Genomic DNA, 26904 nt, shown 5'->3' with positions numbered 1-26904 from the left:
TTGCTTGTGACTGGTGATGGTGGTTGTTGCTTGTGACTGGTGATGGTGGTTGTTGCTTGTGACTGGTGATGGTGGTTGTTGCTTGTGGCTGGTGATGGTGGTTGTTGCTTGTGACTATGATGGTGGTTGTTGCTTGTGACTGGTGATGGTGGTTGTTGCTTGTGACTGGTGATGGTGGTTGTTGCTTGTGGCTGGTGATGGTGGTTGTTGCTTGTCTCGTTATTGTGGTTAAAATGTCGCTAGTCATGTTTAGTATGTGGACCACAGTCTCCTCACTGCCTGGAAGCTCGGCTGAACAAAGCGACGATGTTTTTTGCGTTACTGAATTGAGTACAATGGAATTTTAGACACTGGAAGGTGAGTGTATGACGTGCATGGATAAGAGCGGATGTTTTTATGTGTTTATGTATGTTTATGTACTTTTATGTGTAGTGAATGACATATTACAACATAAACACAAAAGTTGGAACAGTGTCAAGGTTACGCACTTCGAGGTTGACGACGTAACTAGACATGTTCTCTTGCCAGTGAGGAGGAAAGGAAATCTTTGACCCAGGAAGCTGTAGCCAGTTGGGTTAGGTTAGGATTTGGTTAATAAAGTTAGGTTAGGTTTAGTAGAGCTGGGGTAGGTTAGGTAGAGCTGGGGTAGGTTAGGTAGAGCTGGGGTAGGTTAGGTAGAACTGCTAGGTTAGGTAGAGCTGGGTTAGGTTAGGTAGAGCTGGGTTAGTTTAGGATTAGGCTGTGAGTTAGGATTTGTAACAGGGAAGTCTTTCAGAAGTTGAGTATGTCCCCAGAGAGAACCACACCCCAGAGATAACCACACCCCCAGAGATAACCACACCCCAGAGGGAACCACACCCCAAGAATCATGTTTCCCCAGAGAGAACTATATCCCCAAAGAGAATCACACCCCAAGAGAACCACACCCCAAAGAGAACCACACCTCCCAGAGAGAACCACACCCCCAGAGATAACCACACCCCCAAAGAGAACCACACCTCCCAGAGAGAAACCACAACCCCAGAGATAACCACACCCCAAAGAGAACCCACACCTCCCAGAGAGAACCACACCGGAGATAACCACAACCCCCAGAGAGAACCATACCCCCAGAACCCACCCATATCACCTACACTCTTACTTTCAAATGTGTTGTCTCTGGGGATAATCTTATCAGTACAGTAAGATAAACTTTCTCCTTAGTGGTAATACTTAAGGCGGTAAAACTTCAGGCAGTAATCTTCAGGCGGTAATATCAGGTGGTAATATCAGGCGGTAATACTTCAGTTGGTAATACTTCAGGTGGTAATACATCAGGCGGTAATACTTCAGCTGGTAATACTTCAGGCGGTAATACATTCAGGCGGTAATACTTCAGTTGGTAATACTTCAGGCGGTAATACTTCAGGCGGTAATACTTCAGGCAGTAATACTTCAGTGGTGGTAATACTTCAGTTGGTAATAATACTTCAAGTGGTGTACATTCAGGCGTAATACTTCGGGAGGTAATACTTCAGCAGTAACATTTCAGGTGGTAATACCAGCTGTAATACTTCAGGCGGTAATATCAGGCGGTAATACTTCAGGTGGTAATACTTCAGGCGTAATACTTCAGGCGGTAATACTTCAGGTGGTAATACTTCAGGTGGTAAAATTTGGCAGTAATACTTCAGTGGTAATCAGTTGGTAATACTTCAGGCGGTAATACTTCAGGTGGCAATACTAGGTGGTAAAATTTCAGGGTAATACTTCAGTGGTACATTGTGTGGTAATACTTCAGGCGGTAATACTTCAGGTGGTAATACTTCAGGCAGTAATACTAGGTGGTAATACTTCAGTTGGTAATACTTCAGGCGGTAATACTTCAGGCGGTAATACTTCAGGTGGTAAAATTTCAGGCGGTAATACTTCAGAGGTAATACTTCAGGGGTAATACTTCAGGTGGTAATACTTCAGGTGGTAAAACTTCAGGCAGTATTACTTCAGGTAATACATTGTAGTAATACTTAGGTAATACCAGGCGGTAATACTTCAGGCGGTAATATCAGTCAGTAATACTTCTGGTAGTAATACTAGGTAGTAACTTCAGGCGGTAATACTGGTGGTAATTAGTACATTTCAGGTGGTACATTTTGGTGGTAATACTACTTCAGGTGGTAATACTTCAGGTGGTAATACTTGTGGTAATATTTCAGGTGGTAATACTTCAGTCAGTAATACTTGCAGTAATACTTTCGTACATCAGTGGAAATACTTCAGGCGGTAATACTTCAGGTGGTAATACTTCAGGTGGTAATATCAGTGGTAATACTTCAGGTGGTAATACTTCAGGTGGTAATATTTCAGGTGGTAATACTTCAGTCAGTAATACTTCAGTAATACTTTAGGTAATACTTCAGGCGTAATACCAGGCGGTAATTTCAGGTGGTACATTCAGGCGTAATACTTCTTCAGGTAAGGCATTTTTGCACATCTTCAGGCGGTAATATCAGGTGGTAATACTTCAGGTAGTAATACTTCAGGTGGTAATACTTCAGGTGGTAATACTTCAGGCGGTAATACATCAGGCGGTAATACTTAGGTGGTAACACTGCGTTGTAATACTTCAGGTTGTAATACCAGGCGGTAATACTTCAGGTAATATCAGGTGGTAATATCAGGCGGTAATACTTCAGGTGGTAATACTTCAGGTAATACTTCAGGTAGTAATACTTCAGGTGGTAATATCAGGTGGTAATACTTCAGGTGGTAATACTTCAGGCGGTAATACTTCAGGCGGTACTTCAGGTGGTAATACTTCAGGCGGTAATACATCAGGCGGTAATACTTCAGGCGGCCATTTCGGCAATACTTCAGGTTATAATACTTCAGGCGGTAATACTAGGTGAATATCAGGTGTAATACATCAGGGTAATACTTCAGGCGGTAATACTTCAGGTAAATACTTCAGGTTGTAATACTTCAGGTTGTAATACACACATCATGCTATAGTTTGCAATAGACATAAAAAAGGTATTCTTAATTCCTGGGGTTGATAACGTAACACCGTATCTAGTATCAGAGTGTGTGTGTGTGTGTGCGCGTGCGTGCATGTGTGGGGGGCACTGGTAGACGCTTATCTCTGCCTCTCCTCCTTCCTTTTCACATGACTCACGTGTGTCTTAACCCTGGCAGACAAGGGCCGTACTCTTCCCAGATGATACCGTTCTCTCACTTAGATCTCTTGTTATTATTAGTAGTAGTGGTAGTAGATTATTTTATTATTATTATTAGTAGTAGTAGTAGTATTACAGGGAAATTACAGTAAAGGGGAGTAATATAGAGAGGTCAATGAGTGTCAGTTAGAAGTCCCCAGTGCTTGTGTGTGGTGGCGTCTGGCAGGGCGAAATAATAATAATTATAATAACGTTTCAATAGTGGTATTTGTCTTCAGTATGTATACAAGAAAAATATTAACACTAAAAAGTATAAACCACGTTTATACATTTATACAATCCTGTGGAGACTCGTAGGCCTATACACATTATGGTCTTCTTTATGATGCTTGTGTGAAAGTGGCCCACCATTAACGGGTTTTGTGGGTCTCCCTGGCTTAGGCCTAAATAATCCTTTGTTCACCTATTGATTAGTCCCCAGCTTATTTCACCTGAAGATTAACCTCACATCACCTAACCTGTTCGAACCTAAACTAACCTAATCGAACCTAACATAAACTAACGTACATAAGCTAATCTAACCTTGCCCCCCAGGTAACGTTAGGGTGTTTAAACATCAGGTGAAATAATCGGGGGTCTAATGTTCATGTGATCCGAATCTTCCCTTTCACTGAGCCCCATATACACACACCTTGATACCCGCCACCTAGGAGGGAGGGTGAGGGGTGTTAGGGTAGAAGGTGAGGGGTGTTAGGGTAGGAGGTGAGGGTCAGTTACCAACTTACTTAGGATAGACAAAATATAAGATGTGAATTTCTAATGTTTGGTTTGGTTAGATTAGGTTATGTTCTCTTTAGTTTCGTTAAGTTAGAATAGGTTAGGTTGGATTGCAATGTACCTGTGTGTGTGTGTGTGTGTGTGTAGTGAGCTTCCCCTGGGTCAGCCACTGTCGCCTCAGCTTACCCGCTGTTGACCCCGTGGCCTTGTACAGCCTCAGTGTGGAGATGTAAGTCAGCTTCTACGCCCTTAAGTCATGAGACATAAAGGCAAGCATGAACTTAGCATGCTTCCCTGTTGGGTGCTGTAAATGCTTCTGCGCTTCACCTCAACAAGGATGTAGGGGAGTGCCCCCCAAAAAAAATTAAATAAATAAATAAAATAAGTCAACTAGTCTAGGAGATGGTGGGTGTGTTGGAGAGGTCGACTCGTTGGGGTCTTTGGCCGTGTAAAGTGCGCAGAATGTTGAAGATCTCTCCCCTCCCCTCCCCTCTACGCACACACACACACACACGCACACTTTATAGACCAGGTAAAATTGTGTAATGTTATCTATAGACTGTATGACAAGTGAGGCATAAAACACGTATTTGAAATCGGCTTCGAGTTGAATTTGTTGATCCTGCAAAGTTGGCAACGATGACCTTCTACCTCCTCCTCATCATCATCTTCCTCCTCCTCCTCCTCCTCCTCCTCCTCCTCCTCCTCCTCCTCCTTACCCTCCTCCACTCCTCCTCCTTCCCTCAGTGTCTCCTTCAACAAGTTTCTAACCGTTTGATTCATGTATCACGAAAGATAAATGTTTCTTCCGGTTGATGTCTTCAAGTGAGACAGGATGGATGTGTGTGTGTGTGTGTGTGTGTGTGTGTGTGATTGGGGTATAAAACACACAGGCACTGATGTAACCCCAGTCATCGTTCACACGTTGGTCTGTTTTGCATGAATTACGTCGCTTCCAACAGAGGATGCCGTATGTCTCTCGTGGACTGTTTTGTGTGTGTGTGTGTGTGTGTGTGTGTGTGTGTGTGTGTGTGTGTGTGTGTGTGTGTGTGTGTGTGTGTGTTTGTGTGTGCTGTAAACTTTGGTAATATATAGGTTGTGGGAGTATAATCAGCAGGCTTTGACAGTAAGTTAATCAGCAAGTCAGTCAGTTAGTCAGCCAGTCAGTCAGTTAGTCAGTCAGTCAGTCAGCAATTTGGAGTTGTAACATAGAGCAGACTGTGGCAGTGTGTTACCAGGGCAGTATTCCCGTGAACACTGGCCAGATGAACAGTTCTCGTGGCTGGTGACACCTTGACCCTCTTTCACTTTTCGTGGTGTCTGCTGCTGGGGTTCTCACCGTGACCAGCGTCCCTCCCTCCACATGACCTTTCGTCAAGTGGCATTAAACATCTTGTGCGAGGAACTTGGGAGTCTGATCACCTGCGTCGCCATTACAATAATCAAAAGACATTCCTTTGTTTTTGTTTGTTATTTTATGAAGATGAACTTATTATGAACAAGGAAAACAAGTAAATAGGGAAGATGTTTTAGAAGTACAAGGCAGAGAGGAGGAAAATCGCTACATGAAAGGCTTGATTGTTCTGCTTAGATGGGAGCAATGAACGTCTGTCCTATAGTCCAATGTTGTTTTAACTTTGATTTGTACATATACTGAAAGACCTTGTGAGCCAGGACTATTTTCGTTGCATTCATTCTTAGCAACTGACTTTATTTTACGCGTTTAGAAATACTCCACACACACACACACACACACACACACACACACACACACACACACACACACACACACACACACACACACACACACACACACACACACACACACACACATCACTCTTTATTATCAGCTCTACTATAACATAACATGGTGTAAACATAACCTATTGTATCTCAGGTTAAATACGCCATAAGGAAAACACTGGCTGGAGTTTAATATTTTTTGTCTACATTTCCGTTCTGCTTTGTGTTGGGGCGCCAGGTACAGTCTGTTGTCCGAGTGGGTATAGCGGACAGGTACTGTACACGTGTTTGACCCTGTAAGCGTTTTTGGGGTGATTTTATGTGTAGTTTCGACTGATTACAGGTGGTTGAGGAGAGAGACCTTTCGCACCCCTCTCCTCAATCATCGCCAGGTAAACGCCAGGCTGTCGATGGTGGTGGGTCGTGCTGGGGAGTACCCGACCCCCATCAGCCTTTCTTATGCCGTCTTGGTTACTTTTCCTTACACAAGGTCGGGGTTAACATCGTTTTTTATTATTGACTGAAACAATACCAAGACGCCGTATGTTAGGTTCTTAAGTGTGTGTGTGTCTCTCTCTCTCACATCCCAGCCACCTTTGCCCCTCTCCAACACCACTGTACTTCACATGACTTGCACAACTGGAGCAGCGAGGCAGAAAAAATATATATATAGAAAAAAAGTAAAAAGCAATGAGTTAATGTTCGACTAAGGTCAGAGCCCATCCAGTTTACCAGAGTTACCCTCTCACGTATCATCGTGGTGAAGAAAATGTGGTTTATTTTTATCTGATATTGGTGTACACTATTGTAACTCTTCTTAGTAACTGCGTGTTATAGTGTGGTATCTTTAAACTCGCTTGGTTGGTGGAGGGATTGTTTATATTGGTTGAGAGTCTGTATGTGTGTGTGTCTTGAACCAGGTGAGGTTTAGTACCGTCCCGTTTAGTCAAAGAAAACGTATGTAGGAGTAAATACGGTGTTTTAATAGTGTTTATTTGTCTCTATTAATACCAATAATAAGAATGATATTGTAAATGATAATACGTTGTGTAGAATGTAAATTAATAATGAAAATAAGAATAAAGTAAAAAGTGTAAAATCAACTGAAAATATGAAATGGACAGGTGAGGATAAAGTTGCCACCTGTCACCTGTCTAGGGAGAATAATGGACAGATCCTGTTTTAAGAGTTTTTCTGTCAACACGGTAACACGGTCAAGGACTGTGGTGGTGCTGCGGTCAAGTGCTGCGAGCTGTCTCCTCCTGTCAACCTCTACCTCCCTCACCCTCCCTCCCTCTCGCTTCTTATCTCGTCCTCTTCCTCTCCCTCTCTCCTTCTTCCTTCTCTTCTCTCCACTTCTAGCTTTTCCTATTTCCTCCTCTGCCCAATCTCTCACTCTCTCCTTTTCTAATCCTTCACACAGCAGCTACAGTGGGTTAGCTCACACCTTTGGCAGGAGGTTAACCCATCTTGAGATATTCACACACACACACACACACACACACACACACACACACACACACACACACACACACACACACACACACACACACACACACACACACACACACACACACACACCGCTCTCTTCCCTGACGTTCGATGAAGTAGTTACGTCTTCACCCTCTTAGAGCTCCCCTAGACGAATGTTCTCGCATCCTCTGCCTGCTGTGGCGTACTTTCGACGGTACAGGCATTTAACTTACAAGATCCACTCTCACCAAACATACCATGAGTGCATATGAAAGAGGGGAGATTGTACACATATCTTTTCAGGATACTTTAAGTTCTTCTGGATATCTGAAGAAGGAGGCTCTGTAACGGGGATGTCTCAGTGTGTGTTGTGTGACAGTTGACAAAAGGCGCGCCAAGGACACTATGATTTCTCTTAGAAGATTAGTAGTGTAAACATGACATTTGGCTACTGCACAGCAACCAACACCAGCGACTACACTTACTGGCGAACACTTAATACCTGACGCCAGTAACCAACACCAGCAACCACACTTACTGGCGAACACTTAATACCTGACGCCAGCAACCAACACCAGCAACCACACTTACTGGCGAACACTTAATACCTGACGCCAGCAACCAACACCAGCGACTACACTTACTGGCGAACACTTAATACCAAACGCCAGCAACTAAAACCAAGCTACCTTTTGCCAGCGACCAACATAAAGAGTTACCTGTTGCCAGCGACCAACACGAAGGGGACTAAGCGAGGTGCCAAACATTGTATACTTAAAACGGGACTCAGAGTGTGAGACAGTTATTGTGTGTGGGGGGGGGTTGGGGCAATTAATGGGGAGGATGAAACAGTGTGGGGAGTAGAGTATGTGTGTGTGTGTGATGTAAATAAACAATCAACATATATTCTCTTCGACCCTAAACCCTCCCCCAACCTCGCCTTACCTACGTCACACACACACACACACACACACACACACACACACACACAAATAAAATTGAGAATATTAGAGACAGAAATCTGATTGGCTGCCACGCGATGATAAAGGAGGGAAAAATGACATCGACATACCGCCTAGACTGGTGAGTAAATAGGCGCTTCTTCCCGTCGTCATTTCCGGGTTTAAATGACCAGGTCCGTCGACAACAGTTCTGGGGAAGGCGAGTGTTGGAGTCGGGACACAACCATGAAACCGAGATTGAACCGTGAACCTTTCCTTCCTTCCTTCTTTCCTTCCTTCCTTCCTATCCTTCCTTCCTTCCTTCCTTCCTTCCTTCCTTCCTTCCTTCCTTCCTTCCTTCCTTCCTTTACCTCGGGCCCAAGAGACCTCAGAGGGCACAGTGATGCACCCCTTAATAGTTGAGCTCTGACAACTAGTAATTCTTATGTTATTATTCTTAGCTACAGAGTCATGTTGTATAAATCACCTTCTTCTTTACCTCACTGTGCCCCCACCTTTCTCCCTCCCCCTCCCCTCTTCCTCTCACCACCACACCCCCTCCCTCCACTCCTCCCCACACACACACCGCCACAAACACCCGTACATATAGAGTGTGTACATGTTTCTCCGTCCCCTTTGTACACACCCACCCACCACCACTACCACCATCAATAACAACCACTACAGTTGGTAACACTCCACTACCACCATCACTACCAACAACAACAACCAACCACCACCACCACCACCACCACCACCATCAGTAACAACCACTACAGTTGGTAACACTCCACTACCACCATCACTACCAACAACAACAACCACCACCACCACCCTCTCTAGCGGGGTCACTCAGCCAGAATGCCGTAAGGACGCAATGTGAAGGACGACCCACGCCCGCGGGAAACTGCATCTAGCCTCCTCCTCTTCCTCCTCCTCCACCAGGACTGACAGGTACAGCTGGTGGAGGTGACGTGTGGTAGTCTTTACGGGATGTTTTGGTTGTTGTGGTTGGATGCTGCAGTTAGTGGTTGTTGGTTGAGGTTGGATGTCGTCGTTTGGATGACATTTGGTTATGTGTCGTGGTTAGAAATCGTTTGGTTTGTGTGTTTGTATCAGGTAACGTTTGGTTGTCAGGTAACGTTTGTATGGCAGATAACGTTTGCTTGTCAAGTGACGTTTGGTTGTCAGGTAACGTTTGCTTGCTAGGTAACGTTTGCATGGCAGGTAATGTTTGCTTGCCAGGTAACGTTTGCTTGCCAGGTATGGTTTGGTTGCCAGGTAACGTTTGCTTGCCAGGTATGGTTTGGTTGCCAGGTAACCTTTGGTTGCATTTCGTGGTCAGGTAACACTTAACTACCACCCACCACCTCTTGCCATCACTATGCCAACCAGACGTCAGTTCTATACACTTGGGATGAATCTGGATGATGAGTGTCTCGCTTCCCGTGGCTGAGGGAGGGTGAGATGGAGACTGTTGCGTAATGAGGCATGTTGTCATGCAGGGGAGGGTGTTGATGGCTTCCGTGCATGTTGGAACACTATCCTCTCTCTCTCTCTCGTTCGTGTATCGTCTCCTTTTACCAAACCTGAAATAACGGGAAATTTTTTACCATGTTATCGTCCCTAAACCTCGCCACTGTGGTCAGGGTCATGGTGGGTGAGTGAGGCAAACGGGATACCCGAATTGTACCCGAAGCCGGGGGAGAAACTCACCTGGCCGGGGGAGAAGCTCACCTGGCTGGGAGAGAAGCTCACCTGGCTGGGAGAGAAGTTCACCTGGCTGGGGAGGTCACCTGGCTGGGGAGGTCACCTGGCTGGGGAGGTCACCTGGCTGCCGTAATAACCATCAGGAACTCATTATGTGACCACCAGCAGCAGGGAGAACTGGAGCACAGGCGACGGCGGCTCCCAGGTGACGGCATCCTAACCTGGTGTAGTGGTGGTGGTGTAGTGGTGGTGATGTGGTGGTGTAGTAGTGGTGGTGTAGTGGTGTAGTAGTGGTGATGGTGTAATGGTGTTTGGCGGCGTTGTAGATTTGAAGATGTCGTGGAGTTGATGAGATGTTGTAGGTGTAGTGACGTTACTACTGCAGGTGTTGGCGGGGGTGAAGGAGCGTGGTGGGGGCGGGGTCGGGGGCAGGTGGTGGTGTTGCCACACCCACTCTAACAATAACTTTTGACCACTGGCCGGACGGACACGACTCGTCCCCTTCATGTGTCGACACCCGCTACCTGTGTCATGTTGCTACACACACACACACAAATGCTCCTCCACAAACCATAACCCAACACTTACCTGCACCACACACGCACCATATAAGGTAACTCATCATGAAGAAGTGTGTGGTGACGGGGTTAACAGTGCTAACGTTGTGAAAACTGTGAGGTTGGTGGCGGCTGTCCTACGGCGGGTTGGCTGGTCCGATGTTGGCTAAGTTTTTGCCTCTCCGCCGCAAGCACAGGTTGTTGTTGCGACGGCGGTCACCTCCCGCCTTTTTGTAACTCGTATGTACATTTGTCATGAATATTTGCCATATCTTTGTGTTGAGGCATTTTTTACAAATTACTATATCACGTCATCCATTAGAAACTTATATTTGAAGTGGTAGAAGTATTGTGTGTGTGAGAGGAAATGTCGCCATTACTAATAATTTACTCTCTCTCTCTTTCCAGGTAACTTCCCTCAGTGTGACAGTCCACCAGCTGCTTCCCCAGGCATGGTAGGGAAACGACTAACTCTCAGAACTCTGGTGGTGTTAGTGAGGGCTGTGTGAGAGGCAGGCTCGTTGTCTACACTCACGACGACCTGCTCATTCTAGTCCATTTCTGCAATCTTTTACCTTTTGGCTTTGTAACGGTAATACGGGGCTCAGACGGTCTTCCTAGCAACCAGTGTTGTTGGCCCGGCAGTCATCTGAGTTAGGGTTCTTCCTCTTCCTGCCGTGACGCTTAACCTTGACCCTCGAGCGCTCAAGGTGATGGTGGTGGTTAGGTTAGGTTAGTGTGTTCTAATCAGCAGGTGATCTCATGGCGCTTATGGCCCGACCTTATGTCTTGTTTAGGTGTAGTGAGTGTTGGGGGTGTTTTAGGGGGGCACAGAAGCCGGGGTGTAAGGTGTAAGGGTGGTTTAGGGGGGCACAGAAGCCGGGGTGTAAGGTGTAAGGGTGTTTAGGGGCACAGAAGCCAGGGGTGTAAGGTTGGGGTGTTTAGGGGCACAGGGTGGCACGGGGGCACAGAAGCCGGGGTGTAAGGTGTAAGGGTGGTTTAGGGGGGCACAGAAGCTAGTTGTAGTGGGTGTAGGAGTGTAGGTGTGTTACCGTTATCACCTAAAGAGAGACCCTGAGAGACGAACCACCTAGAGTTAATGGTATACGAGTTGACAAAGTGGTAGTGGTAAGTGACGAGGGGGTGGTGTTAGTGGCAGCTGTGGTGGTGGTAGAGTGATATTGTCTGCTGATAGTGGCGTTAATAGCGTTAGTGGCAGGTGGTAGTGTAAGAGTGGTGCATCGTGTTAGTGGTGTTAATGGCAGTTTAGTCATGGTGATGATGGCACGCATGTTATTGTACCATAAGTGTTGATATGTTAGTGTGTGTGTGTGTGTGTAGGGAGGGGGGGAGCGGCCAACCCTCGTCTCCTCCGCCCCGGCAGTGACTCGCCACACTGCCACACTTCCTGACTCACCTACGCACTCCCCCCTCCCCCTCCCCGAGACCGCTACACCTTTACCTTTGTCACCTGCGTGTTACTTATGTCACTTGTGTTATACCTGTGTCAATTGTGTGGCAGTCTCTCTCTCTCTCTCTCTCTCTCTCTCTCTCTCGCGCAGCAGTAAAGAGCGAGAACAATGATGTACAAGTGTGAGGCGGCGACGGAGACGATGGCGGTGGCGGGCCAGGGCATCACGTTGGAGCAGCGAGGCGTGACGAGTCAGCCTCCTCCACCCACGCCCTCACCACCACCATCATCATCACCACTATCGCCACACCACTATCACATCACAACCATTACCACCATCACACTACTACCATACCACCATCACAACCACCACACAACTACTGCCACTATCATCACACCACCACCACCTCACCACACTACCATTGGCTGTTTCGAAAGTCAAATTTAAATGTGTTGAAAATGAAAGTCACTCGGTCAAACACTAATGAATATTTGGGCTTACCTCACTTCCCCTCTTTCTCCCTCTCCTCTCCTCTTCCTCTCTCTCTCTCTCCTTCTTTTCCTATTTCTTTTCCCCTCTTCCCCCACTCTCCTCCCACTTTTCCTCTCCTCTCTCCCTTACTCTCAACACGTCTGGGTATTTTAATCTCACTTTGTCCAGATATTAGATTGTTATATGTAAGTGTGTGTGTGTGTGTGTGTGTGTGTGTGTGTGTGTTATCCACTAGCCAGCGAACCTCCGGCATTGTTAGGTGGATGTAGGATAGGTGTTGGATGTCGCGTTCAAATCTCCTCTTGAGTCCTTGGCGTCCTCTGTGTCACCTCTTCCTTCTTCCTTCTCCTCCTCCTCTTCTTCCCCTTCCTCCTCCTCCTCCTCTTCTTCACTCCTCCTTGATGTGGGTGTGTGATGTACGTGATGTGTGTGTGTGTGATGAGGGAGGGAAAGAAGGGGGTGATGAGGGAGGGGAGGAAGGGGGTGTAAGGTAGTGATAGGAGAGAAGGCCACGGTCACATACCACACACAGCCCCGGGCACTCTCCTCACCCCACGAGAAAGCTCCGGGGCCTCACACACACATATATATAATATCCGGACAATGTTAAGGTTAGCCTATAAGAGAATAATTACACATCCAAATAGTGAAGAAACAGAAGCCTCACAAACCGGAATAACTCTGCGTGTACACATAGAATCGTAGGTGAAATAGATAATAAAAGAGTTAGAAACGTAGGAGAGATAGGGAGGGGGTGGGGGGTGTAGGTTGTGTGAGGAAGGCGACGTGTTACTGCCAGGTAATGCTAGCGGCACTCACCTGAAGGCGGTCCTCCACCACACAACTAGTTCGGAGAAAGGTGAGGTCATGCAGTCTGCGTGGCCCATAATGATAACACCGTCTACTACACCCAACACGCTCGCCCCGGGGTGTGTACTACGGTGTGTAAGGTGTCATCTCACGGTAAATGTGTTTGTTTCATAACGAGTGTCAAGTGCTACAGGTGAGCGAGCCAAGACACTAATTACTACCTTGCGTAAGTTCATTCATAAAATGTTTAGGTAAGGTGTGAGGGTGGACTGCGGCGTGTAGTTGTGGTAGTAGTAGGTGGAGCCTTCAGGTGAACCCGCGTCATTCCCCCCCCCCCCTCCAGCAACAGTCTGCCACGCAGTTCACCCTCAGCGTTGCTCGCTTCCTCCCCCTTATCGTCTCTTACCCTATCCTCTCTTACTCCAAAATGTTTACAAGAATCTATCTGTCGTGTAAAGTCACCATTGCCCCCTGTACCCGTCCACCTTATGGCCACACGGAAAGGGTTATCGTTTTTTTTACTTGAATCTGATCCTGTGGTAGATTATTGCCACTGGTCAGGGTGGTAGTAGGGGCCAGAGTTTGGGGTTGTTGTGAGAGCTGAGTGGCGTGGGGCGGGAGGCCATGAGTGAAGGGTACCGTTAATGATATGAGTCTGTCCTCCTGATGTGTGCCTCCAGTCTTAGTCCCTCAGAACACCCTGCTGGGAGGACGTCTCTCTCTCTCTCTAATCATAAACGTATACGCTTTTATACATACACACACACACACACATATGTGAGCATGAGCTTTATTTCATGTGTTATTCTGAACAATGGTGTTGGATTCATTGCACTATACCACTGCGTAGTTTGTGTGTGTGTGTGTGCGTTATTGGCAACCGGTGTGTGGAACAGGTGTGGTGGCGGCGGCACAGGTGTAGTGTACGTGGGCACCTCTCCCGGCCTTATATTGTTCTGGCCCCTCTTCGTCATTAACCCACTACCTTTACTTTACTCTACGCTCATGTAGTATTAAATTCCATTGACCAGGCTACTTGATACGCCATTACAGTATAGGGTCGAGATCAAGTCACATCCTATATCAAGTATCGCTTTAGGGATCCAAGTGTGTTGTTGTTGCATTAGTGTGTCGTGAAAATTAATACATCTTTCACAAGTCGGTGTTCGTGATGCTTAAGGGGGAACGGGGAGACGGGTTATGCTGCAGTAGACATGATACGTCATAGATGAGTAAACTGTCATGAATGTGTCGGGTGTCATGTGAGACGGGTTTCATGTGAGAAGGGTGTCATGTGAGTCGGGTGTCATGTGAGAAGGGTGTCATGTAAGTGTGGTGTCATGTAAGAAGGGTGTTGTGAGACGGGTGTCATATGAGTCGTAACGGGGTATTCTGTAACGCTGAGAGTCTTTGGTATTGTTACTTTACACCTGTAGCTGTGAGTATGACTATTTATAAATGTGAAGAATACTTGCAGCTGTGACAGAAAGGGTTGTAGTTATGACAGTGATTATAGATGTGGCAGCCGTTTGGGTGTGACAGCTTCCGCAAGAATGACAAAACATATATAGGTGAGTCAGAGGAATGAGTTTAGACCTGTGTTATGATAGAGTTGAGTGTGACGGCCTGAACGCACCGGCGGCAGGCAGAAAGAATTCACAGTTAGCTGAGAGCCCCACATTACGTGTATAACAGGTCAACCCAGCAAGAGTTCGCGTTATGCTGCGGGATGATCACGTGTGCTTTAGGTCTGAGAGTCATGCCATAGTAATAAAAATACAAGAGTCTCGATCTATATTACTAAACATGTCGAGGTGGACATGGAAAATATATCACGTCTTGCCAAGAAAAAAAAAAGCGTTTGTCTCGTTTGAGTCTAAGAGAGAGACACACACACAGAGGAGGCTCGTCTGGCTAAGAGATAGAGACAGACAGAGGATGGGGGAGAGAAGAAGGAGGATGAGAAAAATTATCAGGATTTTGACCCCGACACCATCAAAGGCAGACAAGGTCACAGGTGGCCTCGGAGGTAATTGCCAGGTGTTACACAGGTGTCGACCAAACCAGGGGAAGAACACTACACTACTGTATCCCAGTGTCCCAACATAAAGTGTCTCTCTCGTGTGTGTGTGTGTGTGTGTGTGTGTGTGAGTGTGTGTGTGTGTGTGTGTGTGTGTGTGTGTGTGTGTGTGTGTGTATGAGTGAGGACTGTCTGAGATCAATATTCCCACGTCAGGTGAGTGTGAATCATAAGAGGGAGTCCGCCAGAGTACCGTTGGCTGGTGTGGCTCCCCTTGACGGTGGTGGTGAAGGTCACTCCTTGCCCGGGTGTCTTACTTTCTCGTCAGCCGCTGTGTGTGCTGTGTATGCTTCACAGGTGTCCCTTGCTGTGTTATGTCCCTTGCTAAAGAGTAAAAATGGCCCTTGCTGTAAGGTATGTCCTTGTTGTGCTGATGTGTCCCTGTGTTATGTGTGTCCCCTGGCTGTGTCAGTGTGACCCCTGTTGTGTTATAGGTCCTGCTGTGTTATGTGTCCCCTGCTGTGTTATAGGTCCCTGCTGCTGTGTGACCCCTTGCTGTGTGCTGTGTGTCCCCCCTGCTGTGTTATAGGTCCCCTGCTGTGTTATGTGGTCCCCCACAGTGCTATGTGTCCCTGCTGTGTTATGTGTCCCCTGCTGTGCTGTGTCCTTGCTGTGTTATGTGTCCCCTTGCTGTGTTATGTGTCCCCTATTAGTTATGTCCCCTGCTGTTGTGTGACCCCTGCTGTGTTATGTGTCCTCTGCTGTTATATGTCCCTTGCTGTGTTATAGTCCCCTTGCTGTGTTATGTGGTCCCCTTGCTGCTATGTATCCCTTGCTGTGTTATGTGTCCCCTTGCTGTAAGCAGTGCATCCCCACAAAGTTATGTGTCTCCTTGCTGTGTTGTGTGACCCCTTGCTGTGTTGTGTCTTGCTGTGTTATGTGTCCTCTTGCTGTGTTGTGTCTGCCTCTGCTGTGTTATGTGGCCCCTTTTACTGTGTTGCGTGGCCCCTTCCTGTCTTATGTGTCCCCTTGCTGTGTTGTGTGACCCCTTGCTGTGTTATGTGTCCTCTTGCTGTGTTATGTGTCCCCTTGCTGTGTTATGTGTCCCCTTGCTGTGTTATGTGTCCCCTTGCTGTGTTATGTGTCTCCTTGCTGTGTTGTGTGACCCCTTGCTGTGTTGTGTCTTGCTGTGTTATGTGTCCTCTTGCTGTGTTGTGTCTGCCTCTGCTGTGTTATGTGGCCCCTTTTACTGTGTTGCGTGGCCCCTTCCTGTCTTATGTGTCCCCTTGCTGTGTTGTGTTGTCGGCTTCTACTGTGTTTGTACCCTTTCTTTATCGTGCTGTGTTGTATTACTTCTTTCTCTGCTGTTTTGTAGATGGTCATATAAATGGAAGGATGACCACTGTGATCAGGTGAACAAAAATGATCAGGTGAACGTAATTGATCTGGATGAATATAAAGGTTAATATAAATGAACATAAACCAATTTTGACAAGACTCGCAATCCAAGATGACTGTCGTTGCCAAAATCAGAAGAAGAAAACAAATATTCATGTGGACAATAATTACGAAATGCCTTGATCAATATTATCAGGGTGTGGTTTATTTATTGGTTGACATCCAAGGATTATATCAGTCAGGCTTGAAGAGGTTACGCCATCTTATATATAATCAGTGTTGGTTATCAAACGGAATACTTCCTCGGTCAACTTAACGGGTTACTGAAAACTAAATGTTACGTTGTATTTTGTCATCATCGTTAACTCTAAAATTGTGGTGCTAGGATGGTCTCCCAGCCATCCTTACTCGTATACTATATCAAGTGAATCCTACAATGTTATACGAGGGCTATCCTGAATCTTATTTGTTAGGATTCTGGAGGATTGCATGAGGCTATTGTTAACTGATGTGGAGGATTGCATGAAACTACTGTTAACTGATGGTCATGTGACGACTAATACTGTGGTAGTTTTGCCCTATACTGTCCTTAACCACGTTGATCTACACTTCTACACTGAATTCTTGTACACTGTTGGGCTGTTCATAGGTATAGGTTTAGTGCTGAGTTTTCTTCGGTTATTTCAGGAGTTATATATTAATTGTATTTTTGTATTTTTATTGGTTTAAGTACAATATAGTACATTATCCGGAAGATGCTGGGCTTGTTCTTCAAAATTAGATCCGGATTCTTAAATAGATATGTAAGATAGAATTGTTATTGATATTGGAGAATGCTTGTTCATTTACGTTAGTCTCAGCTTTATATCGATGCATTTTTGTTCACCATCTTTGGGCCTTAAATGAGTTAGTTAAATGGCTCACTGAAGCTACGATACATAGATTGCGTCTTATATAGCGAAGGTTACAAAAACTGCAGTACGAATTTTTTTAGAATCCGTACTCAGATTATTATAGTAATTAAGATGCTATGAATTATACGGTAGTGGTGCAGGTTCTCCAGCCTTCAGCGCCCTTATCTTACCGCGCACTGGTGTTTGGTGTTGAGGGGGTGGGGGGAATGGGACTCTACTATTAGGGGTAAAATTATTCTAACTAGCCTTACCACATTCTTATAGTAAACATCTGTTCAACACACTAATACGACGGGGTAAGAATGACAGCTTCATTCTTAGCACAAGGGTATGTTTCATTATATTAAACGATGGAATGTTTTATCAGTCTTCCCGTCCCTTTAATCCTACTATCCACTGTGTATATATTAGGTAGTGTTGGAAGTACAGGAGAACAATTCAGGGTAACAAACAGCTGCCAGGGTTTATGCGAGCTGTTCCCGGTACTGTGTGGGGGTGAGGTGAGGGTCAGCGTTGAGTGGCGGATCTCTGCTACATCTGGTGCCGGCGGGACCAGCTCTGCATGACCGACACACTGCAGCGCTTACACTTGTTCCTGGTGCACACATACTTACACGGTACATTGAACATGGAGGGTGTTGTGGTGTTCCTGGTGCTCATGAACTGACACGGTAAACATTGATGGAACTTGTAACTACACGCGAAGTAAACACATGCTATAGTAAACACAAAATAGACATGTGATATAGTAAACAAAATAAACATATAGTAAACACACAAAATAAACGCACATACCATTACTTAGGTTAGGTTAAGTTATAGTAGGTAAGATTAGATTAAATTTGGGTTATGTTAAGTTAGGTTATGGTAGGTAAGGTTAGATTAGAAGAAGGTTATGTTAAGTTAGATTATTAAGTTAGGTTAGCATTAGTGTGGTTAATCTTCAGGTGGTGTAGCCTGGGAGCGAATCTTCAGGTGAACAGAAGGAATATACTATTATAGGTCATGTGAATATAGCCATGCATATTACCGTGCTAAAGACTTTGTTCACTTATGTAGACGTGTACAGCTTGAGACGAGGATGGCGCAGGCGTTCAGGTGTTCAGTTGATGGAATGGATGAACTGAGTGGGTGGCGTACCTAAGATATCCAGGTAAATAATAGTGCATTGAAGATTATCCAGGTAATGGTAGGGGATTAAAGATTACCCTGATAATAATGGTAGGCTGAGGACTATCGTATTTATGTTGCGAATATAACATTTAAGGTATTTTTTTTTATCGTAAGGGTATACTGTACAGTAGTCTTGGCAACAGGTGGGTTCGGGAGATATACCCAGTTATCCACTCACCCTTGGCAGGTTTCGGTATACAGTATATTGTGTTGGTCACCGGAGAGTGGCAGTCGGTGGCTACATCATCCTTTAAGTGGGTGAAATTAACTTGAATTTTAGATGTTAGCGAGAATTTTGGGTAGCTGTTAATGTGAACTTTGGAAAGTTAACGCGAAATTTAGACACCAATCCCACATTGCACCAATAAACCTACATGAAAATAATTTAGACTATGCATATGTATCTCTCTGAATATGTAGTAGGCAGCTATCAGACAGGGAGGTACTACCGCCTGGGAATATTTTGGAAGCATAATGTGTTGTCTAATGGTAGACCCTGCTGCCATATGGCATCACAAAAATAGTGACCAAGTCCCAGGTTGCTGATCTGACTTTCTGCCTCATTTACACACAAGTGGAGGGTCTCAAATGTTTCTTTGACAACACAACATACATATATTGTTTTTCACTATTGATCTCTTTTTTTATTTTGTTATTTATTTATGGTCCTTTATTATTATTATTATTATTATTATTATTATTATTATTATTATTATTATTATTATTATTATTATTATTATATTTTTTTTCTTCTTATTTTTTATAAATTATTATTATTATTATTATTTTTATTATTATTGTTGTTGTTGTTGTTGTTGTTGTTGTTGTTGTGTTTTCGACCCCAGGCCCTGATGTGGGTCATTGACCTGTGCTCTGGTGGGCTAATCCCATAAAATATATATATATATATATATATATATATATATATATATATATATATATATATATATACACATACGATGCTGAGTTCTGTGACCTTGGCCTTGGCCTTGGGGATCTCGAAAGTCAAACACCTAAAGGTCACAGGTGCTCCATGAGTGGACAGCAGTTGTCATCAAAATGGGTCAAGGTTTTGGAGAGTTACTTAGGTGAACAGACGGGTGAATAAACAGGTGTACAGTGTGATGGGGGTAAGTGTTACATTTAAACCTTAGGGAGATGAAAGGGAATTCAAAACTATAATTTGTTAATGAAGACAACTGAACAAATGAGAATAAATATACACTACCAAAATGTCATCATTGTTTATTTTCCTTATCAAAATATTTTGTTTATTTTTCTTAAAGTGATCTAATCTTAACCCCGAAATACACCGAGTTTTCTGCCTCACAGTTACAGAAACAAATTTGTGGTTGTGTTGTAGATGTTGGGCGGGCGGGAGAGGTTGTTGTCGTGGAGACAAGGCTGTATCCCCGCCCTCTGTCACCACAAGGTCACGCCCGCCACCTGATCTACCCCTCCCATCCCTCCTCCAATGGGTTGTCTTCCCGGGCCCCTATCTCACATACACACACACACACATACATTCTATTTATACAAGGATAATTTTTTTATTTATAAATTTTACAATTTACATATATACTGTATACATATTACATAATAACATTTGTAAGTGAAATATTTGGATGACTTTTCTTTTAAAATACACTTGATCATCCATTTATTATAATATATCCTGCCTTTAATAAAGGCTATAGTCTCCTTAACATAATAATTTTCTTTCCTACTAGCACATACAGTAAATATAATCTGTCATTAGCATGATCATTGTATTCTTATCCGTATTATCACTACAGTTAATATTAAACATTAAGAAATGTAGAAATAATTTGCTATTTACATTGCAGACTGTATTCAGGATATTTTTAAACAATTTAATTATCTCTTTGTTATAGAAACAGAAGTAAAATACATGTAATGGATATTCTACCTCACCACATCTTACACAACTATCATCTTGTTTTATGTTTAACATTTTTAGTCTCTGATTTGTTGGTAGAGTTTCATGAATATACCTATATATGAAGCCTTTCTGGTGAGGATCCATATATTTACAAGCAATATTTTCCCAAATAAAAGGCCATTTAAACAACGGATACTTTTCTTCAACTGCAGATTTTGTCCATATATCAGCTATAATAACCTTTGACCAGTATTTTGCTGTATTCACAAACCATTTCAGTACGAACGCCCAAAACTTAACGTATACTGTATATACTGTAAAGAATCAGGAAGCAGGAGCAGAATTACTGTATGCAGGCTCCCGTCACTCATTAAGGCCCACTTTGCTGAAACACGTGTCCATTTTCTTTCGTATGCAAACCATCTTAATCAAGACTCACGCCCATTATGTAAACGGTTGTAGTACCTCATAATTTCCTTGTCCTCTATATTCACAATGTATTTAAATGTCAACTAGGTCGTCGTCACTCTTTACGATGAAATCACACAAGTTTGATAATATCTTTGATAACATATTTTTTTTACCAACTGAAGCATCAAGTAGCGAGGTAGGTAACCCTTCCCCTCCTGGAGTTTATTGACGAGATGATGAGTATTGATGATAAGTGTTGTTGATGGTAGTGTTCCTTGATCTAGGTATTAAGAGTAGCATGCACATTATTACTGTACAGGACAAAATGTAAATATTATGATATTATACCAGTAGTTAATGGACTCATGCACCTTCTTAAGTTATTGTGACTTCTGTAAGTTATTGTTAATTAGTAAATCCTTATTAGATATTACCAACATTGAAAAGATAACAAAATTGTTACTAAGCATTGCACGTGTATGTCACATAACCTCTCTTATATGTCATGCTAACACTGAAAGTTTATCTTTGTATACTCTTATCACTTTATCTGATGCGGGAATATTTGTGTACCCACAGGTCGAGATGACATGTCCCCCTCCTCCCTTAACAACTACGGCACAGACTCCTACAGCGACCTCAAGAAGAAAAAAGGCCCCATACCCCGCCAACAGGAGGAGCTGTGCCTGGTATGTGGAGACAGGGCGTCCGGCTATCATTACAATGCGTTAACCTGTGAAGGATGCAAAGGTAAGGAGGAGAGTCAGGTGTTGACGTATCGCTGCTCTAATACAACTAGACTATCTGTTATTTTTGTTTAGTATAACAGTAATACTAAGTAAGAACTGATTGGTGTGTAGGGCTGCTTTCACAATGCTAAGTTGGGGATAAGGTTGTGGTTAGAGAATCACAGCCATGACTTGGATTATGAGCTGAATCTAGCAATAGGTACAACTTGTAGGTTGATTAATATAGAGCCCTTACTTACATGTAGATAAAGGTTTCTTCAAGCTTATGATATAGCACTGCTGTAGTCTAAAATGGGCAGAATCTTGAAGGGTATGTTTCAGAGGTTCTTTGCACACTTTACAATTGGAGTGTTCATGCATAGGATTGACATCAGAAACTTGCTAGATATATCTGTAGTCAAGCCTTATGTGTGCAGTGGCAATATCACACTGTCAAGTTCTCACTTTATATTTACAAAGTGTTTTGTGTGAAAATATTGGCCAAAATATTTAATGCTGCAAGTTTCTGGACTTGAATACAGTAGTTTCTTAGGAGGGTTAGTTCCTTTATGAGTGTGGTGAGAGATGTACCCAGATCACCATCAAGATGTTCTTTGTTGTAAGTGTGTCAGATATCTTCTTTCTTGATGTTAACATGAAATGGTATCCACACTTACAGAATCTGTGTACAGTACCAGATCTTTGGGAAGATATTATATTAGGTTCAATGTCTTATGCTGTTCTAGGTGTGATGAAACATTTTTAGATGGACTCATCACCTGAAAGACACTTTTAATGTAACAGCAGATGAATCCCACCAGCTCAGTTTGTATGGTACTAGCTCAGCTATGTTATCTTTTGGGACCAGAGAACTCGACTTGGGAATTCCTGTACAGTACACCAAATATGTGCATTGAGCTCTGCCACCATCAGTGAGAACAGTCATAAGTATAAAGACAACATTCATTATTACTTACTGGGTGCTTGTTCTGCATTGTCACTGAGTTCCTTATGAGTGATGCATCTGTGTTAATTTCTTGTCATATAATTTTTTGTGGAATTTAATATAACTAATGGGAGGAACAAATTCTTCCCTTGGGTGAATTAATGTTCTTTAAGTATCATTGTATACTATACAGTACTGTACAGTATTTACCGGTACAAAAATTTTATTGTTGTAGTACTGTACCTGTTTTCATCTGTCTCATATTTTGAAACCTGAAGCTCACAATATCTGATAATCATTTACCGTTCTCAGGTTTCTTCCGAAGATCTATCACCAAGAATGCAGTCTACCAATGTAAATATGGCAACAACTGTGAAATGGACATGTATATGAGACGCAAGTGTCAAGAATGTCGTCTGAAGAAATGTCTCAGTGTTGGCATGCGACCAGAATGTGAGTACTGTATTAGATGTTTTTGTTTAATCATGCAATTACAGTCTCTCCTCGACTTACGACAACCCGGACATACGACGGCCATGGTCGTATAAAATATTTTTCACATTACATATTTTTGAGTCCCAACGTTAGTGATCGCGCTGTGTACTGATAAAATTTTCGTTTGTAATTCCCTTTAAAATCGCTGGCAAGCGTAAAAGTGAGAGTTTTCGTGGTGCTGAGAAGAAAAAGAGACACCCATTTTAGAATTTCTTTGTATTATTTTTGCCTTTTTGACTTACGACCAATTTGACTTATAACCTGGTCGTCGGGACGGAACCCCGTCTTAAGTCGAGGAGAGACTGTACTACTAGAGAGTAATAATTTTTTGGTTGTTGCTACCAGCCCAAATCTAGTTCTCAGTATATATCCTAGCTAGAGCTGCACATGTGCATCCTATATACAAAATAGCTATTTATGAGACCAGACAAGAACTGACCAAATATACTGTAACTTGATCAAACCTAACCTAACAGTCTTAGGTTTGGATTTGTGTTTTGTGTCAAGTGTTGCAGCTTACTGCACGTGTGTACTGTGACCAACTTGGCTTAGTGCATTCAAGAGCTGTTTATGTTATAAGTACTGTACTGTACATATGTTTATGGCATACCATACCTAGCTGGATCCAGTTCTATAGTCACATCCTGTGATTTACATTCAATTTATTAAGTACAGTATCAGGACAGCATGATCTTAATAAAAGTTATGAGTAGACTGTGTTATAAATTCCAACATAAAAAGTCACTGCTAATGTTTATCTATTTGGCTTATAAACTCAAGAGTAAATATTTACAAATGATATGGGCATAAAACCATTGCAATATATGGCCAGTATTGTACACTACTCTATTTCACTATCAAGTAAACTACAGGAAGTAGTAGCCACTCACAGTTGGATGGAGTGAAGTAAGATGCCTCACACACTCACTACCCTGGCTCAAATTCATTTGAGAATCTAATACTGTACAACATTATATTATGTCCAATGCAGCACACACACATATCAGATTACTTTGAGTTTGTGTAATATTTATTTTATTTTTCTAGGTGTGGTGCCAGAGTCTCAATGCCAAGTAAAACGTGAACAGAAAAAGGCCCGGGATAAAGACAAAAAGGATTATCCCAGCATTGGCTCCCCCATAGCTGAGGAAAAGGCTATCATAATTAATCCAGTGAGTAGCAGTGTGATCCCATGTGGAGAGCTCAATGAGGTATATGAGTATAAGATGCCAAACTTTATTTTATTTTATTATGCAATTAAATGGTACAGTATTAAGGTGCACACTATACAGTACACTACCTGTACAAGGGAATTCCTTTAAATGTTTCTATTCTACGTACATTGATTTACTGTAGAGAAAATTAATTTTCATAAGAAATTCTGTCTCGGAGATTTCATTAAGTATGTGGCAACCATATCCATATGGGAAAGTGCAGAAACAAAACCAATAAATTGTGTATTTTGATCCTAAATTCGTAGTAATATTTAATATACCGTATTAATATTCCTTATTTTGTTATTTATTTACTGTGATCATGCTTTTAAAAACATTATTTACAAAATTACTTTATTTCAGTGTAAACCCAAAGGATCACCAACTGCTTCTGCTATGCAGTTCAAAACTCTTGTGGGAAGCAGTAACATCACTTTAAGTCCTGTAAGTAAAATTCGGCCTTGACAACAAAATTATTTAATTCCATTACGGCTTAAGGACAGTTAAACGCAGAAATTTAATGTAAAATGTTGTACAATTTAGAATAACACTTGTACATATAGTGATGGAATATTGTTAATATTCAGTCACTTATGGGCAAGTTATGTATTATTGCTTACAGGATATTGTCATAATTAAAATACCAATAAAACATTCTTAATTCTCTAATACATTAATAAAGTTGCAGGAAGCTCACTTCCAAAAATAAGAGCCAATTATCATTACTTGTATTTAGCATCACAAAATTAGTACGTATTTGGAAAATACAGTAATCAACATGATGTGGAAAATTAAGAACATAGATATGATTTTACCTGCACCTAGTTGTGCTAGTCCATATGTTTAACTTCAGAAAGTTTCCCAATGGAATATGGTAACTTGCCACTTCATATTGTTGTACTGATAAATCACTGTTATCGTCTTGATACTTTTCTCATACTTGTTTATTTGTTTATCCTTAATTATGCAGCGACAGTATAGATAATACAGGTGAACCATTAATGAAGGAAGGGAATAAAAAATATGGCAGGTGAAACAATAATGAAGGAAGAGTGTCAATAAAGATGGCAGGTGAACCATTAAAGAAAAAGAACATCAATGAAATAGAGAGCCATACTCATTCTCTTATTCTATGTTCCTTGTACAGTATACATTGACAGTTATCAAATACCCTGGGTAAAGCTGTTTTGTGTACTGTATTTAAATGCGTTAACTTCCATTTCTTTTTGTACAGTAAAATTTGCTACTATTTCTCCAAGTGTGCACTGTACTCCTATAATTCCCCTATACAGTACTATACTGTATATTCATATTGTAATGGTCATATTTTTTGTACGCTAATTGGATTAGACATTTTTGTCAAGACAATATACGTATTGTAGTACAATCTACAAACTGTTATTTTCTGTTTTGTTTTGTTTTCATATCCATGTATGCTCTTCAATACAGTACATGTTTTTGTTTTATGGTGCCTGTGAGTTAGAGGGACTTGAAAATTTCCATAATTTGGAAGTACAGGTATTGTACAGTAATTTATTCATTCCTATAATCCAAGCAGAATTGAAGTGCTTTCCTCTTTAGCAATTGTGCTATACAGTATTATATAAAGAAACTCTAGTTACTTAAATTTTACTTAAATTTACTTAAGTCTTAAGGTACAGGTTAACATAACTTAATTAAAATTCCCCAAATTAATTGAATATAGTATTCATTAATTTTCAATTAACCTTCCTTTAGAAAAGGGGGTGGGGGGGGGGGGGATTCGGATTGTTAGAACCAACTCCCTCCCCCCATAGACCTGGGACATGTGAAGTTGGTGGTTAGAACAAAATCTATAACCTGTATCTATAGGGAAGCAATTTTACCTTCCTTGTTACCTGTAGAGTTTTCACCATAAATTATTAGCTGATACCATGGCCTGCAATGGAACCATGAAAGTGTCAGTGAATGGTTATTGTTTAACATGGTTTTCTGCCAAAACTTATGTCTAAACAGCAAGTATTTCATAAGGGAATGTAGAAGATTTGAAACTCACCACAAAACCCTTGGTTGTAGGTCATTCACTTTTGTAGAGAGATTTGTTGCACTGCAGCATGCATCAACAACCTATACAGTACATGAATGTATCTGGCTCAGCAACATGGTATCAACTACTCTTTTGACAGATGCCAACAATGCCAAGGACTAATATTAAACCCTTGACTCGAGAGCAAGAAGAACTGATCCATACTCTAGTCTACTATCAAGAGGAATTTGAGCAGCCCTCTGAAGAAGACCTAAAGAAAATCAAAGTAAGTTGATGATTGCTCATTATTTTTTTTATCTGTGGCGATGAAGTGTAATAGTTTCAAAATTTATTTAATTTTGAAAAATTAATACAATACAGTATGTGATTGCTGTACACAGGGAAAGAAAAAAATTTCAGGAGACCACCTAGTTGATACTCTATTCTTTTTATGATTGTGTGGCCCATCCTGTGTAATACAGTAATGTTGCCTCTAGTACTGTACTGTGTTCAGTTATTTAGTACTTTACAGTATCTCTTGTTTCGAAGATGAATTTTAGGCTTTACTGGAATTTACCTGGTGTGTACAGGTACTGAGTCGGGTTATGTAGTTCAAGTTCATGAGAT

At 42.5% G+C, this 26904-nt stretch overlaps 1 protein-coding gene across 1 annotated transcript in view; it reads left to right on the top strand.

Moving 5' to 3' along the window:
• Positions 1–26904, top strand: part of LOC121856944 (ecdysone receptor-like) — a 43024-nt gene that overhangs the window by 4525 nt on the left and 11595 nt on the right. The window contains 5 exon segments of the mRNA XM_042352730.1: positions 21469–21639; positions 22876–23016; positions 24106–24230; positions 24636–24716; positions 26438–26563. Of these exon segments, the coding sequence (XP_042208664.1) occupies positions 21469–21639; positions 22876–23016; positions 24106–24230; positions 24636–24716; positions 26438–26563 (644 nt within the window).

This window comes from Homarus americanus, unplaced genomic scaffold, assembly GCF_018991925.1.
Source record: "Homarus americanus isolate GMGI-L3 unplaced genomic scaffold, GMGI_Hamer_2.0 scaffold44060, whole genome shotgun sequence".
Taxonomy (NCBI): domain Eukaryota; kingdom Metazoa; phylum Arthropoda; class Malacostraca; order Decapoda; family Nephropidae; genus Homarus; species Homarus americanus.
The sequence above is the reverse complement of the archived record's forward strand: the minus strand, read 5'-3'. Positions and strand labels throughout refer to the sequence as shown.